This window comes from Thermobia domestica, chromosome 5, assembly GCF_964235325.1.
Source record: "Thermobia domestica chromosome 5, izTheDome1.hap1.1, whole genome shotgun sequence".
In the NCBI taxonomy this organism is placed as follows: domain Eukaryota; kingdom Metazoa; phylum Arthropoda; class Insecta; order Zygentoma; family Lepismatidae; genus Thermobia; species Thermobia domestica.
In genome coordinates this window covers 198,754,012-198,774,530 of record NC_137458.1, presented here as the reverse complement: position 1 = coordinate 198,774,530, position 20,519 = coordinate 198,754,012, and the positions used below count along the sequence as shown (strand labels likewise).

General features: G+C 36.1%; 1 protein-coding gene across 2 annotated transcripts in view; it reads left to right on the top strand.

Moving 5' to 3' along the window:
- The first annotated feature begins 289 nt into the window (after positions 1-289).
- Positions 290-20,519, top strand: part of LOC145686337 (thioredoxin-2-like) — a 188,315-nt gene continuing 168,085 nt past the window's right edge. The window contains exon 1 of one of the 2 annotated variants that reach the window (XM_081759563.1): positions 290-445. In XM_081759563.1, coding sequence (XP_081615689.1) covers positions 422-445 — 24 coding nt within the window. In that variant the 5' untranslated portion in view covers positions 290-421. Of the gene's footprint in view, positions 446-490; positions 602-20,519 lie in introns of those variants that run through there. The other variant, XM_081759562.1, reaches the window with a different exon arrangement.

Genomic DNA, 20,519 nt, shown 5'->3' with positions numbered 1-20,519 from the left:
TGTGTGAAATGAAAATTGTGGAGGATAGATTATTAGAGAACGCAAAATTATTATTCTAATATGGATTAACGCAAACTAAAAGTCAAATTTTACGTTACGTGACGATAACCGATACGAAATGCACGTGCACATTCCGTAACGGTTTGTATTATCACAATGTAAAATTTCTCATCGACCTTAAGATAATCGGCATAGCAGTTGTAATGACTTTTCGCTTTTTTCTGCGTTGCTTAGGTGTACGCAATATTTTACTTAGTCTGGTATGGAATGTTCCCTATGGTACAACCTTACAGAAGTTTAGGGATTTTGTAATTTAATTTAGTGCTAGGTACGGTATGTTACTTGGTACCTTCTACACTTGCGAAAATTCTAAGAGGAAAATTGTTGTGTCACATTTTAGGTAACCAGAAATAAGTACGAGATGGTGCACCAAGTAAAGGATAAGGTTAGTTTATTTATTTTTATTTTAAAGTAACAATTGATGAAACATTTTGGTCCTGTTTTAATAATTACAGCGATTCAGGGTACATCAGATATATACATATATGCAGCAACTTGCGCTATGACGAGGTGCAGTGTGTTGTATTGCGGAAAACTAAAGGTAATCGAATAAAATTACTGTGTAATGTAAGAATGGGTGGGTACTGCCATCTTTATGATATTAGCATGCAGATTGAGGAACCGTATGAGTGTCGTCACAGTATTCTGTGCCATAAGTTTGAGTGGAGTATGTTTAGCATAATGAGTCCAGATGCACGTAAAAAGCACAAAATTGACAGGAGAAATGGATGATGCAATTACTTAGATCTAACATAACGTAACCAAATTTAACCTAACGAAACCTAAACTAACTTAATATTAGTAGAAATAAGCGAAATTCTTTCATTTCTTGGATAATTATTGTGGACCCGTTCACTAACATAAGATGAACAAACCTAAGCTAACCCTAACCTAAAACCTAAACTAAATTAGGGTATATGTACCAGTAGTGAACCAGGTACCAGTAATTGACCAAATGCATTATTTGAGGCATTTTATAGGCGTTATATGATCCTTGCACTGAAGGATGACGTTCTGCTACGCACAAATGTTATTCGTTTATGCCTTTCGTGATGTATGACGGAACAAGAAGTAGGTTTTCCCTCCAAAGTAGGCGAAAGTGTGGGTAGTAGTGTCGAGTTCGCGGGCGCACAATATGAGGCAGAAAATTCGGCGGTGTATGGAATAAAGTCGTAACCAGCTACAGGTACAGTATAAAACTACAATAGCTTGTGTTATAGTATGGTACGAACATTAAATTAATTAAAGAATATTGCCAGAACATTAAAAAAGGAAGGTGTCACATGGTTAAGGGGGGTGGTTAACCATTGGTACAGCCTTTTTAGGTATGGACTAATAATTGACCACCCTGGTCAATTAGTGGTATAGGTAGTATCTTAGCAATTGACCAGGGCTTCCCAGTAGCCTCATGTCTAAAGCATTCGCCATTGGTACAAGAAGTCGAAAGTTCAAACCCTCCTGCGAATCCAACGCCACGAAAACAAACCTGAAGAGTGGTTCGGATCCCACTTTAAGCTATAGGTCCCGTCAGGTGCGTAACTAACGGCCCCGCTGCTAAAGAAGAACGCAGAACACTGGCAAAACTTTACTTTGTATAGAACAATGTGTATAACTTTAAGAATTATAGTATAATTTTAAGTACATGGGCCAAAATGTTACTAAATACTATTCCTCGTTTTTAAAAGAAACTAACATGCCCGTTGTACTTAAGATTACAGTATAATTTTTACCGTTATACATAGTGTTTTATACAATGTAAAATCTTGCCTTGAATACTTAAAAACCAAACCCAGTAGTTGACCAGGCTTAGTAGTGATAAATATAATTGTTACATCCTTTTAGAGAAAGCTTAGTGCTAATTTCACCTTCTTTTCTATCCCCACCAATATTCGGAGGAAAATATGAAGCAAGCCATTGAAGCTGTGAGAAATGGGGCTCAAATTCGCGCAACTGCAAGAACATTTGGGGTTCCTCACTCGACTCTAATCAACAAATTGAAAGGACGTGTTCCTGAAGGTAGAAAGATGAGTTCAGCAACGGTGTCAACACCAGATGAAGAAAATTTACTGTGCAATTGGATTCTGGCCAATGCTAAGAAGGGATTTCCTCTAAAATGTAGTGTTGTCCTAGAAACCGTGCAAGAAATAGTAAGCGGTGATAAGCGTCTCTGCCCGTTTACCGGGAAGAAACCTGGGAGAAAGTGGTTTTCCCTATTTATGAATAGACATAAAAATCTAACATTACGACACGCGGAAGCTATAAATTCAGGTCGACTAGCTGTTACCAAAGAGAAAATCGAAGAATGGTTCAGAGATTTGGAAGACTTTTTGGTCGAACAAAACTGTCGTGATATTTTGGACGATCCAACCAGAATCTTGAATGCGGACGAGTCTAGCTTTCAAACATCTCCCAAAACCGGCCTTGTTCTTGGACCCAAGGGTTTCAAAAACTTCTATAATATAAACGTTGGCAAAGAGAAAGAAGCGTTAACTATTCTCGTTAACTTTCGCGCTGACGGGAAATCAGTACCTCCCATGATTTTGTACCCATACGAACGAATACCCAGAGATATAGTACAAAACATGAATCCTGAATGGTGTGCTGGCAGATCACCCTCAGGTTGGATGACTGGTCAATCATTTTATGAATACATTGCCAACGTTTTCTTACCGTGTCTTCGATTACAGAACATAAACCTACCGATTTTGCTGCTGATTGACGGTCATAGATCACATATCACGTATAATGTGAGCAAATTATGCTCTGAAAATGGTATCCAACTGTTTGCCCTATTACCGAACACGACACATCGACTGCAGCCAGCGGATGTGTCCGTACTTAAAGCCATTAAATCTGGATGGGCCAATCTCGTAGATGAGTGGAAAAGGAGAACAAATAACAGGAGCGTGACAAGAGTGTTGTTTGCACTTCATCTCGAACAAGTGCTACAAGTACAAGCAACTCCCGAAATCGTCAGAAATGAGTTTAGAAAATGTGGACTGTATCCTTTTGATCTTCGGTCAGTAGATTTTACACGCTGTATGAATCATCCTTCTCGTTATAGCGAGACTACACCGAGAGCAGGTTCAAAACCAACCGAGTTTAGAATTGAACATCTTTTGTACCTGGAATCCGTGATGAAGGGTGATAGAGCGGCCAAATTCCGAACTGCGGAATCTCGTGGTGAGTGGGATGGGGATGAAAGTGCCAAGGAACTGTTTGATGTTTGGTTAAAATTAAGAAAACGATGTGTGCCAGTAGCACCAACTGAGAACAGTGATCCAGATCAGTCTGATGTAGAAGACCAGGAAGATCTACAAGAGAATGTACAGCGTGTGAATGATTTGGAAGAGACAGAAACTGTATCAACAAATGAACATCGTGTTGACGAGCCAAGTATTTCCTCAGGACAAACTAATGTTAAGAAAACAGATGGGCCAGACACATTCTCTTCACCTCAACCTGGCAGTAACAACCATGGCACCAGCCGAACAAAAATCGATGACCGTTCAATAAGTCCTGCTTTTGTCAATTCAATACTTTGGCCAACCGAATCACCGATAAAGAGAAAAAGATGCAGGACAAAGGAAAAACTTCCACATGCAGCAACTTCAAGAAGATGGTTAGAGTATTGGCAAGACAAAGAAAAGCAAAAAGATCGAGAAAACAGAAGAAAAAAACTACAGCTGATGACGACTGGACCTGTTTCACATGTAAAAGAAGCTGGTACAGAGAAGACAAGCAAGGCATAAAGAAAACCTGGGTGTCTTGTGATCAGTGTGCTAGACAGTTTCATGTTGCTTGTGTTCCCAAAAGGATCCGTGAACAGTTTGCGTTAGACAAAGTTTCGGATGACGAAGATATTCAATTTGTGTGTGACAAATGTTACGGGGATGAGAGAGCTCTGATGAAATGTCAGATGATTAAACAGTCCAGCGAAGAGCTTCTTTCGGAGCATTAAAGACTGCATGAGTATTTCTTAGTGTGTGTTTTTTTATTATTTTTTTAATATTACTAATTAGACCAGGCCTATAGAATCATATTAGATCATTAATTTCTATATTTATAATTATTCTCTGTCAGATCCCGCAAACTTGTTGTAACAGTGAAAGACTGCAAGAAGTTTCTTACGAATGATCAAACCAAAACAGTTTCCGATCAGCTTTTTTTTTTTTTTTTTTTTTTTTTTTTTTTTTTTTTTAATAAAAATGTTTTACAGTAAAACATTTATATGTTGTGGCACTTTTGAAATTCAGTGAGACGAAGTTAGTAGGCCTTACTTTGTTCTTATAAAAATGAAAAAGAAAGGCAAACCGTTCAGGTGGCAATCAACCTAACTTAACGTTTAAGAAGTATTCTGGTTTACTTATTATAATGACTTTATTAAACATGCAGGCGAGATTAATGGCAAGTTTCGGCGGAAATAAGGAAGAGAACGTCAGAGGTGAGCCAAATATTTGGTGCTAATCGTTTTAAGGAACGTACACTGTAATGTACACAAACCTCAAAAAAGCATATCCACTCTTATTTTGTGTATCCCTTAAGATTAGACAACCAGCCAAACTTAGACTGTTAAAAGTTTGAGCATTACAAAGATGTACAAGCCGACTTTGTAATCTGAAATCTTCGAACCATCCATGTATAGGTGGTCGTCTAATGTTAAGAGATGTGCAGAATTAAGGTGGATATGCTCTTTTGGAGCCGTAAGATTAGTTATTGGTTTAATGTCACACGATTCGAGACTAAAAGTGACGGTTACACTAACAGAAGAAGTGGCGTTAGTTCAGTCGATAGAGCCTTGATTTTTGGTGCGAAAGTACTTTTGTCCGATTCCAAAACAGACCAAGTATGTCTCGCGGTAGACATGTAGCTACCGCGTGCGTTTTTTTTCAACGAGATAACCCAATTTTTTTCCCGCTTTCTCATACCACTCAAATAAACTATTCCATCAGCATTTATCATTTCTGTTGTCGCGTTTAGCCTGAAAACAACCGTGAGACAAATCCATTGTCAGGTCATGTCGCATACACGTTTATTCGTACCATTTAAATACAATATTGCCTAAGTTCTATATTTGTACCGTGTCCTGCGAAAACGAACTAAGCGCCACTTTCATACTTTTAAGAAAATTACGTATAAAGGTTGATGTCCAACATTAATGAAGCCGTAATCAAAAGTGAAATTACGTTTCTTTTTTTTGGAAAGGTGTTCGTTTTCTTCTCTTTTCGATTGTGCAAAACGTTCTAATGCGTATCAGGAACCAATCGTCGCATTTACGTGGATTTTCAAAGTTTGGCGCTTAGTTCATTTTTGCATAACACGGTACATTTTTAATCAGTGCAAAGAACTCTGAAGATTTATTTATGCAACGAAGTCCGTTTTTTAACTTACAGTAACCTTGGACTCTTAAAGTGCATGATTATCCATACATGGTTAAGAAATAGCCTCCTATACTCAAACTAACATAGGTACACCTTAATAGCTTAGATAATATTAAGGTTTAAATCAGCTGTGTTTAATTACGAATTGGGTTTAACAAATATTTAAGTTTATAAGCAAAAAAAAAAAAAAAAAAATCGTACTATTAAGTAATTATTTGATGTTGGTCAATTACTGGTACTCATATGGTCAATAAATGGAAACCATTGGTCAACTACTGGTGATAATTTACTTTTTACTATATAATGACCTCTTACATGTGTTTGGTAAATCTGCAACTAATTTTTTTAGTTTTCAAGCATTGTTGAGGACCTCCTGAATCATTAGGTAAAAAAGATTCGTATAAGAATGTGATGAGACATGCTCAAAAATGTCTCATTAGTGGTCAGCTGCACTAATTGGTCCATTATTGGTACAGTAACCCTAACCTAATGTGGACAGAAATTACCAAAATTGTAATTTTTTAGAAAAAAGAGCTGGACCCCTTCTGCTAATAGACAGAAAGCAACGTGCCCTGCGGGGTTCCAACCCGCCAGCAAGGTTCTAGATTACTGCTCCCCTTCCCTGGATGCGGGTGAGTGATATAGATGTTCCAGAAGAGCCGAAAAGCTGTATTATTAGAAGACTAGAAGAAAATAATATACTTTTTCGGATCTTCCGGCTCACATATACCACTGAGCCGCATCTCCCTAACCCCCCCCCCCCCCGACAGCAACACAATTTTCTATAAAAGCATAGCAGGACAATCTACTATTAAAAAAAAAAAAAAAAAACCGGTATTATTATTGGCTTAAGTTTAGAGTTGCCCCTCCAGTCCAGAGTTGCCCTTGGACTTTGCAACATACAAAAAACAGTGCTTAAAGTATTAAAAATTGTTACATTTTACTTAACTTCAATATTCTGTGGGCTGCACAAAAATTTAAAAGGTTTTCTTCATTATTTTTGCGCATCCGTTACACCTGCTCGTCATATTCGCCATATTTTACAACTACCATGCTGCTGAAACCTTCCGCGAATGCTTCCGCCTCCGGCAAATAGTACTAACTTCCATATATCTTTTCTCGTATTAAACATAACTCTCCTGCCGAAGTTACGTTCCTAAACATCAAATATAAACTTTAAATTATCATATCTTACATCATTTCTCCTGTAAATTTTCCTGATGTTTATAAAAAGCGGAGGGGTAACTCTAAACTTAACCCTTATTATTTTACAGAAGTACTTCTTCAAAGCATAAGGGGGAAAGCCCCCCTAATCTTCCCGAAAACAATAAACATTTCTACACACGCATAACCCTCTAACCCCCCCCCCCCCAAAAGCTAACATTTTTCTTTTAAAAACGTAATATATTTTCCGAAAAGGAAGGTAAAATATTCTTCAAAAATATAGTGAGGCTAGCCCCCCTAATCCCCCAACAATAATAAAATATTCATTAAAAAAAGCTGTTGTTCTAGAAACAAATATGGTGGAAGAACAACAACATGAAGTTATGACTTGTCAAAACGGTTAATTTAATTCATAATAAATAGTGTTCAAAGCAGCTAAAAGTAATCATCATCACAAGCATAAGGAATAAGAAGCATGTATCAGGTAAGCAAATACTTCTTTTTATGAAAAATATAGGGGAACCAGTAATCTAGAATCTTCACTCACTAACGCTAGCTCGGCAATACTTTTTGAATTAAATATTAAACTTCGGTACACAAAGGAACCAATTATTTCGCTTTTCGCCAAAAACTAGGCGGACGATCAACTTCTGAATAAATGTCTTTTTACGTGCTTCTGGACCCCTTCTTCTAAACATAACCCGAAAATTTATTGGTAAAATGCTATTATGTGAAGCATTTTTCTTGAAAAATGAGAGTGTGAATATAAGTAATTACTCCCAGTGCACAGCATATTGAAATGAATTTTGAGTGATAGTGAAAGTATTGTATGAGTAAGTGTGCTCTTCTGCTATCCTCGTCGCTGACACGCCTGCTCCCTACGGACGCACCCACTCGCTTACGCTCTGGTCCCTGGGCAGCGTTCCTGCTCTGACTCTGTTAGATAGCATTCGTCCTTTTTAGTGGCCACCTAGCAGGAGTTAGTTTTATGCACTCTAGTTATTATGGCATACGTCTTCACTGTATTTATGCTGAGCTCTCCTGAAGTACGCCTACTAATGTAGTTCCTCATTTAGTGTATGATCTAAAAGAAATACAAAGCTCTAACTTAACATGAAAATATAAGAAATGTGTTAAAGTTTGGTAGAACCGTCTGCTGGAGTAATGCCGATCCACGTAATTCTTGGACAATTATAATTCGGGTTAACTGCCGCAGTTGGTGGCCCCGAGATGCAAGATCTAAGGAGAAATTAAGGGAATCAGGCGAAATCTCATCATGAAAGCAAGAAAGATAATGAACGTAATCAGTGTAGGTTGATTGTCAGAGAACACCCATGTTAAATTATGTACTAAGTGTGTTCGCTGATTGTTGCGATATGATGTGATGAGGCTGTAGAGCATAATATGGCAGTGTTTCAAACTCACAATGCTGTTAACTAATGTAATATTTATACCCTGTTGTAAGGGAGGGAAATACATAAGTGTAGAACGGAAACTGGTAAAAGGAGAGTTACATCTGATTTAAATGTAGTGAAATGGGGTAAAATTTTGGGTGATATCCTGTTACGGGGACATAAATTTCCAAAGTCCATGAATTATGTATTTGATTTTGCAAGAGGGTTGTAAAAGTAATAAATAGAATAGCCTTTGGTAAAGTTACACATTAAATGTGTAATAAAGTAGAAATCTGAAATGGTAAGTGTGCTACCGTACGTCAAGGCTGTGTGCGAAGTAATAATGCAAGTGACGTAAAGCTTTGCGACCCGGAATGCATGTGTTTTTATACCGTATGAAATGTTTTTCCACTTCTGATTTGTGTGTATACTCCACGTTACTCTCGCGCTCGCTTTCTACATGCGTAACCCCTCACTACCGCTCTCCCTCCCGTACTGCGCTCCTGCCATGACTCATTAGATAGCATTCGTGCTTTTAGTAGCCATCTAGCACAAGTCACTTCGTGTTTAATGCGGTGCAGCTTAGTTCTTACACCGTACTATACACACTGTATTTACACTCAACCCTCGTGAAATCTCTCTGCGCCTAATAATGGATCTCGTTCAAGAAACACTTCCTAGCGCAATAAGAGTACATGTGATGCTGAAAGAAATACATTTTTCATGAATGTATTCCCCCATTGAATGGTTAGCACGCAGGAAAGAAGTATTTTCGTATGCTTTTTATAAACTTTTAATGTGCTAGGGACATGTCTTTGATTGAGAACTGCACCATAAACCCTTCTATCATTCACAAATTTGTAGTGCCGGTTGTGGAGTTATATCCTCCATCATAGTGAGAGGTAAGGAAGGATTCATTGTTTTAGTAATTTCTGAGTAAAACTTGCCACTCGTAACAGTTCGAAGGTACTAATTTTGGGCAGTAATACTATATAGATGCATACAAATGCAAAAAAACAACAACAGAAGAATGAAAATAACAAATATTTGTGATTAATATTTAATAGTGAAGACCTGAAGTAAAACAAGGGTAATTGTAAGTAAGGTATATGAAGGTAAGAACAGATAAGTAGTAATAACAATGTTGAAAAGAGGTTCATGTGGATCTTATCCAGGGCCGCCGTCTGCAGCAATTTAGCGTATGATTCTTTCGCTATTTTCTAACAAGTTTTTACTTTGGTCATTTCATGCATTTTAATTGATTCAGTGATTTTTATCTTTTGGTTCCGTTCTTGAGAGCGTATCTGCCCTTTTAGGTTCGTTACTGGCAAGGTTTGAAAAAAACCGGGTATTTTTGAAAAAACCCAAACCACCTGGGCCCATGTGGGTTTTTTCGGGTTTAATTGGGTGTTTTCGGGTTTAATTGGTTTTTTTCGAAATATTTCAATCTCTTTCGGGTAAAAATGTTAAAATATGATTTACATTTCATGAGTGTCATTGTCACAACTTGCAACAACTTTCTATTCACTGCTGTTTTGAAAAAATTGCCGCCATTTTGAAATTTTATATTGTGTCGCCGAAAAAATCTATACAGGAAATTTAGAATGTCTTGTGCTCCTAACCTCAAAATATCAACTTAAAACGTCCGAAAATTGCAGCTTGTAACATGGATACCCGCTATTTTGAAAAATGGACGCCATTTTGAAATTTTATGCCGCCAAAATATATACAGCTAATTTAGTCTCTCGTGCTTCTACTTTGAAAATTTCAACTTGAAAGACCTAAAATTGCGCTTTGTAGCGTGGATATCAGCAGCGGCGCAAATTTGTCTTCAACATTGGGGGGATGAGTAAGACGGTATATATATATATATATATATATATATATATATATATATATATATATATATATATATATATATATATATGCGATGTACAAAATATTTATGAAGGCGAAAAACAATGCTGAGGAAGATTACCCATGTCGGTCCCGGCGTCCTCCACAGGGGACATAAAATATGACGACATTATTATTGCTTTATAACTTTAAAATCCGACCGGCAACATTGGAAACTGTTCACAAGGGATGATCCAAATATGATCATTCCCTGTAAACAGTTTTCAATGATGCCTGTCTGATTTTAAAGTTGTAAAGCAATAATAATATCGTCATATTTTATGTCCCCTGTGTGGGACTCCGGGACAACATGGGTAGGGAAGCAGAGTTGTCTTGAACATTGGGAGGCGGTCAGATTTGAGGCTTATTCTGGGAGGTATCAATTTCATCTCACTTTCCTTTGTGACAGTTGGACACGAATCAGGGTGGAAAAAAATCACGATTTTTTAAAAAAAAAATCATTTTTGTTGATTTTTTTGATTTAAATCAAATCTTTGTCCTCGTAAATTACAAGTCGCGAACTGAAGAAAAAGCATTAGGAATTAGTATTAAATGCTAATTATGCCATTTAAGTGAAAGTATAAGGGTTGAATTTTGAATTAATCCCCAATTGTTAACCTATATCAATCACAAACAATGTTTCTTAACCCTTTTAAATTGTTTTTTTTCTTTTCTTTTTTTTTTTAAAGGTAAATTATAAACTTTCAGTCAAGCAGCTACATCATCATCCCTATTTATCCTAGGATCATGATTCATACCTCATTCTCTTCAGAATAGAATAGCCTTTGAAACGGTAATATTCACATTTCCCTATCATGTCCCTGAAGCGGGAAATTTTGAAAGAAAATTGGATTTTTCTGATTTTTTTTTTCAAATTTTGATCCCCTCTGGACTCCCTTGTGTTAACGCACATCTCAAAATCAACTGGGAAATACTAAGGGGTGTACTAAATGTGTGTATAAAATTCCAAGCTATCTTGAATAGTAAGGGCGGGGAAAATATTTAACAATGAGCTAAGAACATCCCCACAATGCCCCAGATAACCCGCATGTAATATAAAAATTTCCTCAGACATAAAAATTTGTACACTATTCTCTTCAGAATAAAAAAAATTTCAATCGTTCCATTCAAATGTCTCCATCGTGTATCTGGGGCGGGAAAATCACGAAAAAAGGGATTTTCTGTTAAAAATATCCTTTTTTTTTACTTTTTACCCCTCTGGACCAACCCCCTGTTTTACGGTAGAGATCTGAAACACTGAAAAATGCTAAGGGGTGCATTGAATAATTGTGCAAAATTTCAATCTTTTACGTGCAAAAGTAGGCCCGCGAAAAATAATATCCCCCAAATACCCTAGATTCATGTATAAAACAGGATCTCAGTTAACAGTTTCCTGAAACATCCCAATTTATCCTCGGATCATGGTTCGTTCATCATCTTCTTCAGAATAGAACAGCCTTTGAAACGGTACAATTCATATGTCTCCATCTGAATCGCGAAAAAAGCTATTTTGTTAAAAATATCTTTTTTTTTTTTTTTTTTTTTACATTTTCCTCTCTGGACACCCCCCCCCCCGCTTCTTGTTTTCAGGCAGAGATCTGAAAAATACTAAGGGGTGCACTGAACGAGTGTGCAAAATTTCAGTCTTTTGAATGCACAATGTAAGCTCGCCAAAAAATAAGAATAATTGGCATAAAAAATATCTTTTTAAATATATGATGTCATCACACAGTATGTCTCGACGCAGAAAGGTGTGAAAGCATATGTAACATGTTCTATAATGCTTCCAGTCTTGAAAAAAAAAAAAACAAGTAAAAAGGTTTATTGGTACTTTTTAAATCGAATAATGAAGATTCGATTTTTAATAGAATAAAAATAGGTAATATAATTTAAAAGGGTAAACATTAAGGAAAAAGTACAGCAACATTTATCAAAATGACATTTTTTTTTTCACAAAAGTTACTGATATTTGGTAGGGGCATATTTTTTTAAAAAATGGCACTAGCTTGAGGCACGGAATACATAAATTTCGCCTTAAGTTATAAATCTTAAAAACAAAATCGGAGAGGGGGGATAGGACCCCTCTAAATACGCCCTATTATCTGGGAACAAACAAGCAGACGCGCACACGAAAGAATTTTCGTCTCAAATGTCGATGGTGATTTCCCCGTTGGAATAGTTAACGATTTAAAAACCCAAACCCATTGTTACGAAGAGAAGAAAGCAGGATTGCTTTATTACCCGTTCAAAACGGGATTTTCCCTAACCATCCCGTGCGTGACACTTGTTTTCATACTATGCTGTACATACTGTACATTTGAGTCTCATTGTATTATGATTATTCACTTCCGTAACCGAAATAATAGAACAGAAACGGGATTTTACTTATTTTCACTTTAAATTATTTTATTTCGGAAATTGATTTAAATCAGCGATTTTTATTTAAAAAATCAAGTGATTTAAATCTTGATTTAAATCGTGATTTAAATCAGACTGATTTAAATCAATCCACCCTGACACAAATCATCACATTTCTTCCTAAAAGACACATTTCCAGTCGGATTATTGAGGGGGACAGTTCCAAGATTGTAGGGGATATGTCCCCATCATCCCCCCGGGATTTTCGCCAGTGGATATCAGCTATTTTTTTTTTTTTTTAAACGCGCCATCTTGTAATTTTACGTTGGTATGCTGCCAAAATCTAAACAGAAAATTTAGTCTCTGGTTTATATCCTGAAAATTTAAAAGACCGAAAGTTGAACACTGTGTGGTAAAGGCAGACAAACTAACAAATGTAGATCGAGCCATCCTAGGATCCTCAGTGACGTTCACCAAATATAAATACCAAATAGCTATATTAATTTAAAACAAAGACATAATTCATCAAAATGTCTTAAATATTTTTCAACGTAAAATAAATGGTCTTCCGTTGCTTTGTGCATTCAATTACGGGAATTACCCGAGCACTTGTTGCAAGACCGTTCTTTTCCGAAAATTAATCTAAAACAATTAACAAAGATAGGCCTATAATTCATATTTTATAAAGTAAATGTTCCAAATGTCTAAAATGAAATTAAATATCATCCAGCGTAAAATAAATAGATTTATTGTTGAAGTATTCACTTTCGATGCTTTGTGGGTTCAGTTGCGGGAATTTCCCGAACACTTCTTTCACGACGAGTTTTCCCTGAAAATGCAGCTTGCTTTACTGTACATCGAAACTTCCGTTAATACTGAAGTTTGAATTCAGCACTTTAAATAGTAAGCGATACGTAGTCTTCGGAGCTCCGAGCATTAAGCTTCTTAATTTTGATAATTTTTACGCTATTGTTGGTGTTGATTCTGCAGAATACCTATTTGAAGAGTAGCAACGAATGACTAAACTAAACTGTTGTTGGAAAACCAAATTTTACTGAATACTTTTGTTACCATGAAAGGTAAGAAATAATACTAATAGTTTTACTGATGTATTTACATATTTACTGTTAGTACTGGCACGTATGGGGAATAACGTCCCTCGGCGGCGCCGAGTCAGGAAGCACACTATTCACTGAAAGTATTTTCTAAAATATAAAATTGCTTATTTTACTTCAAATAGGCCATAAGCATAATCCATACATTAATTTGTTCTACAATTATCTCAAGCTAAGGTGAGTTTATTTATTTATTTATTCATTCATTCAGTGCATTTAGAGCTTTATAAAGGTCTTATGTTGAATATTGTTGTCTATCTTAACATGAAAGCATATAATTCGCCCAAAGAAAGTTTAAAATCTAATAAAATTTAGTTTCAATTTGATCACCTTAGTTGTACCAATAATACACTAACAAAAAATCAAAAACCCAGGTGGGTTTTAAGATGGGTTTTTTCAGGTGGGTCCAACCCGAAAAAACTCGGTGGGTTTTTTCGGGCTGGGCCCACTTGGGCAAACCCTGGTTACTGGTGTCGAGTCTGTTTGTGGCATGTTGCTTTTCTGGGCACTTTATGGAGAACAAGTTTTGTCACTTGTTGACATGACGCAAGGTAGGAATAAGTAGGATAGGGTCGGGTTAGGGAAGTTTGGACTTTTTATTATTATTATTTTATTTATTGATGGAGTGTAATTGCTCGTATTGCTATTTATTGTATCCGTTCCTATAAATGTTCTGCATCAAGTGCACTGTTACCCTTTTCTATTTGTGCGCGGTAGTGTGCATGTGACTTAACGTCATGATAGTGTTCATGTGATATGGTTATGATTTGACTATGTCCTTTGCATCGTTGTTAGAGATGCAGAGAGTTGCTGTGCTACTTTCTTGTGCTTGTTACTTTTCCTGGCAACACATGTCTAATGTGGTGGATGTTCTGTTATATTGGTTGTCAACATTAGTAAAGCAGCGTTCTAGAACACAGGCCTCTCTTCCCATTTAGCTGTAATAAAGACAGAAAACTGCGTGTCTGCGGGGCTCTAATCCGCCTTCGCTCGCTCGGCAATACTATGTGAATTAAACTTTGGTAAAGAAAGGAACAGGGTTGGCTGGTTTGAACCATGGTTTAAACCTTGGTATAAATCAGCTGGTTTATATATATATATAAAACAACTGGTTTAAACCAAAAAACGAAAAATGTTCGTAAAAGTGTAACTATTCGTAAAATCTTAATGAACACACATTTATGGGTTATCACGTTTCACTTCCATATATTACTCGTACTATATTCAGACCTAAATTCCACATTCATTACTCAAAGAGATTATATTGCAAAAGCAACATTTTTTATGTAATTTTATGTATGTTTCTTTTGTGATTTTTTTTATAGTTTGTTATTATTGTTATGAAACCAAAGGAAAATTCCAAACATTGTTTCGTTTTAATAATGTTTACTATTGATAAAATACATCGAAATGCCGTACTTTTTTGGGAGGGGGTCATACAAACCCCACGAAAGGCAATTATTGAAATCATAAGAATCTTTGGTAACTATCAAATAATTCGTATCTTTATTCATTTTTCTTACTGATATGCAAAGTAAGTCGTTATATTTCTTTAACTTGGACTAATAAATGTAGTAATGAACTGATTTGGACTAAGGTAGTTCTTCTGTACTCTGTAGTATTTGAAATTGTTCATATATAATTCTGTATAGTGGTTCCACTTGTACAATTGTTTATCTTTTTGTCCTTCTGAAATGACTGTTGACGATTATATTAACAAATATGTAAAGATTAGTCCAACGTATTTTTATCAGGAGTCCTTCGTGAGTGTGTCGGCAGACGTATCGCATTTGTGGCCAATTAGTCCCGGTTTCGAGTTCAAATGGAGGACAATTTCTCTTGGATGTAAGCCGAGAAGCGGTTTGGATTCCGCTTTAAGCTTATGCAACCTCTTCCAGCATAACCCGGTTGTTGCATACTAACACCAAGACGAATTAAGCTTATTATTAGCAAATTATTTAAACCAAAAAATCGTGGTTTTTTGGGTTTTCCTATAAAAACCATGGTTTTTGCCAACCTTGGAAAGGAACCATCCTAACTATTAATCTATATAGAGGGACCTGTGTTCTATAACCTTCCCCATTAGTAGGTATCAAACAAGTTAACATTCTTTTTCAGTGGTTATTCGTACTTAGTGGTCAGTGGAGATATTTAAATGTGAACCACTCCACTAGTTTCGTCAATCCTATTAGTAGGGCGTATAGAAAATACTGATAACGGTTAGTGCCATTCTAAAAGGAGTTTAAGGTGTACACTTGGTTAAGAATTGCCAAATCCCACTTCTTTTCACCACCCTCCCTTTTGCGTATACTACCATCGGTGACGCACCCCCACGCCTGCTTACTAGATTCGCCCTGCCAGAATCTGTTAGATAGCATTCGTGATTTTTAGTGGCCACATAGAACAGGTTGATTTGTGTTGCCGTATTGATAACACAATTTGTAAAATAATTGTAATATTTCAGCAGTTACTTGTGGTGGCCGTTTGAATTTTGACTATGCCAGGTGAGATATTTTCATGTCGCCCAATGTAAATCTTTTAGGGGACAATCACAACGTAATTAATAAGAATTATCATTTTTCAACAATTATTTCGAGTGATGTGGCAAAAGAAAACGCACGCTAACTTGCCCTCCTTGTCTTCATGTTTAGTCAAGTCTGATTGCTGTATAAACCTACAAAATTTTGGTGTAGATGTAGAATGAGGGATAAACTAGAACTTCATAGGACTAATCTTCTGCAAATGGCGGCCCCTAGGTTGGGCTCACATGAACCTGTTTTCAACGCTGTATTACGATTGATTTGTTATTTTAATATATCTTACCTGGGAGTACTTACCTTTCATTTCTGTCGTTCACTCTTAACTGTTAACCACAAATATTTATAATCTTCATCCTTTCTTCGCTGTTCACAATAGTCATCTGTATTGTATTACTGCACAAAATTAGTACATTGCAATTGTTAAGTGGTGAAAATCACGACAATTCAAAAATTACTAAAACAATGAATCGTCACCTCATGTTTCGAACCAGCACTATAAACAACATCCCCCTCCTGCATTACGCAAATAATTAAACTTTTAGAGGGGGACCCCGTATCAAATGCATGTTGCTAGGACATCAGTAATTAAAAATCTTACTAGGTTAATACAAAGATAATACCTATATTCAGGAAATGTGAACTTCTTTTGGCAGGAAATTCACTGACGTAGAAAATGTGTATTGAGAGAGAAATTGTTATTGTGTGGAGATTGATTGTGGGTATAACTACAGTGTATGTACACATGGTATACAAACTGCAATGAATAAAACACTAACTTATAAATAAACCAACTTGTGCTAGGTGGCCACTAGAAAGAACAAATGCTCTCTAATCGACTCAATGTAGGAGCTCAGTAGGGGGTGCGTCTGTAGGGAGCAGGTGCGTCAGCGACGGTGGATATATTGTTAAACGAGGTTAGTAATAAACCACCTTATATCGCAAAAACCACATGTCTTTTGTGCCACGGCTTTGCTACACTTTGCACCTGATTGTTACACAACAGGGTTCCCACATTCTGGAAAATCAGGGAAATTGAAACATGTCAGGGAAATTGTGCATTTCGTGTAAAATATCATGGAAAGTCAGGGAACGTAAATGTGCAAGGATGGAGTACTATATGTAAATGTGGACATGTGAAGAGAAAGGCAATGATACATTATTCCCAGTGATAATAGTGATAGTACAGTGTTCCTATTTCATACTGAGGGAATAAGGTAGTCTATGTATGTGTATATATATATATATATATATATATATATATATATATATATATATATATATATATATATATATATATATATATATATATATGTATATATATATATATATATATGTATATATGTATGCGTACAAATAGAGGCAATTCAGTATTACAATAGTGCGTTTTTGGATCATGTAACATCATCAGATCTACTGCAATCTTTTCTCAGCGGACTGTGTCCTTTTCCGCCAAACAACTTGCTGCAGGTGTCAATGGATGGGCCCAATGTTAATCATTGCTTGCTGAAGAACTTGAAAGAAAAACTGAATGAAGATTTCCCAGATAAAAGAATGAACATTGGTGTGTTTGTGGTTTACATGTTATCAATGGTTCAATCAAATGTGGTATTCAGTCTGCTGGATGGGACTTGCACAGTTTTCTTCGTGACATACTGTGCGTTTTGTGATTCTCCAGCTCGTCGTGCAGATTACACTGCTTCCATTGGTAGTAAGATGTTTCCTTTAAAACACTGTGCAATAAGATGGGTAGAGAACGTAGCGTGTGTGGAACGTGCTTTACTTGTTTTTGATGACATAAAGCAGTTTGTACGAACAAATAAAGAGATCAAGAGTAAACCATTTAAAATTGTTGTGGAAGGTACATGTGATGCTTTCATGAAGTGTAAATTATGTTTCTTCAAGACTGTCTCAGCAGAGTGTGAACCATTTTTAAGAAAATTCCAGAGTCCTGAGCCATTTGTTTGTTTCCTGTACTCAGAACTTCTAAGTCTTTTAAGGAATCTAATGACTCGTTGTGTCAAACAAAGCAGTATGAAACTTGCTGACAGTGAAGTGAAGCTTCTTGCATTAGATTTGACATCCAATGAAAACTTGTTGGAAATAAGAAAGGTAGACATTGGTTTTAAGACAGAAAAACTACTGAAAGAGCTTAAAGCATCAGATAAAGATAAACTATCTTTCAGGCTTGAGTGTCGAAACTTTTTGCTGGGTACAATCAAGAAGATTGTGGAAAGGAGCCCTCTGAAGTACAAACTGGTACGTGCTCTGTCAGCTTTGTATCCCAGTCTACAGAAGAACAATCCAGAACGTGCTCAGACTAGGATGAAATGCACTCTACAAACTACATGAGCATAACAGGATATCAGATTCTATAGCTGAGAAAGCAAGGAGTCAGTTTGTCTTTCTGTACTGAAATCCAAGGATATCTTACAGTTGACTTTAGAGAATATGAAGAGAAAATCTGCAGCACTAGGTTAGATGACTTCTTTGAAAAAGTATTGTCCAAGAAACAAGAGTATGCTGATTTGTGGCATATTGTGAAAATATGTTTAATTTTATCCCACGGCAATGCTTTAGTGGAGGGCGGGTTCTCAGTCAATAAGACACTTATTGTAGAAAACCAAATAGAAAACTCTCTAGTTGCACAGAGGCGGGTGCATGACGCAGTTATGTACTGTGGAGGTGCAGAATCTGTTCCCATTGATCGAAGAATGCTTCTTTCAATTCGTTTAGCTCGGAGACGCTATGATGAATACCTTCAGCAGAAACGAATCCAGAGTGCAGAGGAAAGTAAAGTCAAAGCTGAAAAAAAGAAAAGTATGTGCTGAAGTCAAGAAATTGGAAGCAAAGAAGAAACAATTGGAATTATGTTATAAACAAGAACAGGACGCTCTCGTACAACAAATTCAAGAACTGAAAGCAAAACATAGTTCTGTTTAAAATGTGTGTAATACATATCTCAGAACTGTCACTGTTAGGATCTTCTTGACTGTATATTTTGTTGTTTTGTCAAGCCAAAAAATAACTAATTTCCAATGTCAAGGTATGTGGTATTGTTTCATACATATATAATAGTTATATACTTAAATATTAAATTTTGTCTAAATTGTTTAATATAATAGATACATACTTAAATATTAAATTTTGTCTAAATTGTTTAATATAATAGATACATAAATGGTAATTAAAGGAGTGTGATGGACGGCTATGGGGATGGAGGAGGGCGTTAAAAAAAAGTGTATGATAGGACTTACCACATATCTTCCCATTGATATTGAAGAATTCAAGTCAGGGAAAACAAGAATTTGAGTCAGGGAAAAGGATCTTCACTTTTCTGTGGGAACCCGGCAGAACCAATTTGACAGTACATACATACCCCAAAACATGACATGCCAGGATATTCCTCTATTTGGAGCAAGTAAGATTAACATCATTTAGAGCCATTCCTGTTAAGTTTTAAAAGATAGGAATTAGAGGTGCAAAAAAGCCGGCTTTTTTTGGAAAAAAAAAAAAGACACGAGAATCTTGGAAATTTTGGCTTTTTTCATTTTCTTGATTTTTCTGTTTAAATAGCTTTCTTATAGTATTCTCTAAGGTTAAATAAGATTTCATGACCTACATGCTATATTTCGCTCTGGAATTCACTATCATGATGAATGGAAAACATGTTTTATGAATTAAAGTGAACATAAAGTACGTAGTATTTGAGGGCAACTGTAGACGATATTTAACTTTAACTTCTGAGTTATCGACATTTTTTTCTTTTCTACATCATTTCTTTTTACTCATCCGTGTTTCATTTCCTAGAGATTTGTAGGCCTACTCTAGCCTCTGGCACTTAAGTTAAACTTTTGTTTTTCAATATATCCGTCAGAGCGTACGTTTGTTAGTATATCTGTCAAAGCGTACTTCCACATTCTTGTTATACTGCAGCCAACTGGATCCAGTTTTTACTTTGTATTCCTATTTCTGAGAGAGCCATTTTAATTATGTCCTCCCATCTGCACCTAAGTCTTCCCAATGGACGTTTTCCGATTGGATTTCCAGTTAAAACATTGAAAGCGTTCCTACCTTCTTCCATTCTGGCTGCATGACCTGCCCACCTGAGCCTCCTAGATTTGATGACCATAACGATATTTCGTAAACCGTATAAATTATGCAGTTATTCGTTATGAAGTTTCCCTCATTCCCGTTCCTCTTGGGTCCGAATATTCGTCTCAGGATTTTATTTTCAAATACTTTCAGTCTGCGTTCTTCCCTCAAGCGACCATGTTTCACAACCATAAAACATAACAGGCATGATTATCGTTTTATATATTTTAAGCTTTAAATTCCTCGACAGAATTCGCGACGACAAAATACTTTGAACTGCATAATGACACGAATTTCCTGATTTCAGTCGACATTTAATTTCTTTTTGGATATGATTTTGGTCTGGTGATATTGATCCCAGATATTTGAAAGTATCCACTTTGTCGAAAGTATTATTTGATATTTTAACGCATCCATAATTTGCCATATTACGATTCCGGTGAACTTCCATGTATTTAGTTTTCTCTGCATTTCTTTCTCTTGTTCTCCTATCATCCCCTATTACATTTACATCATCAG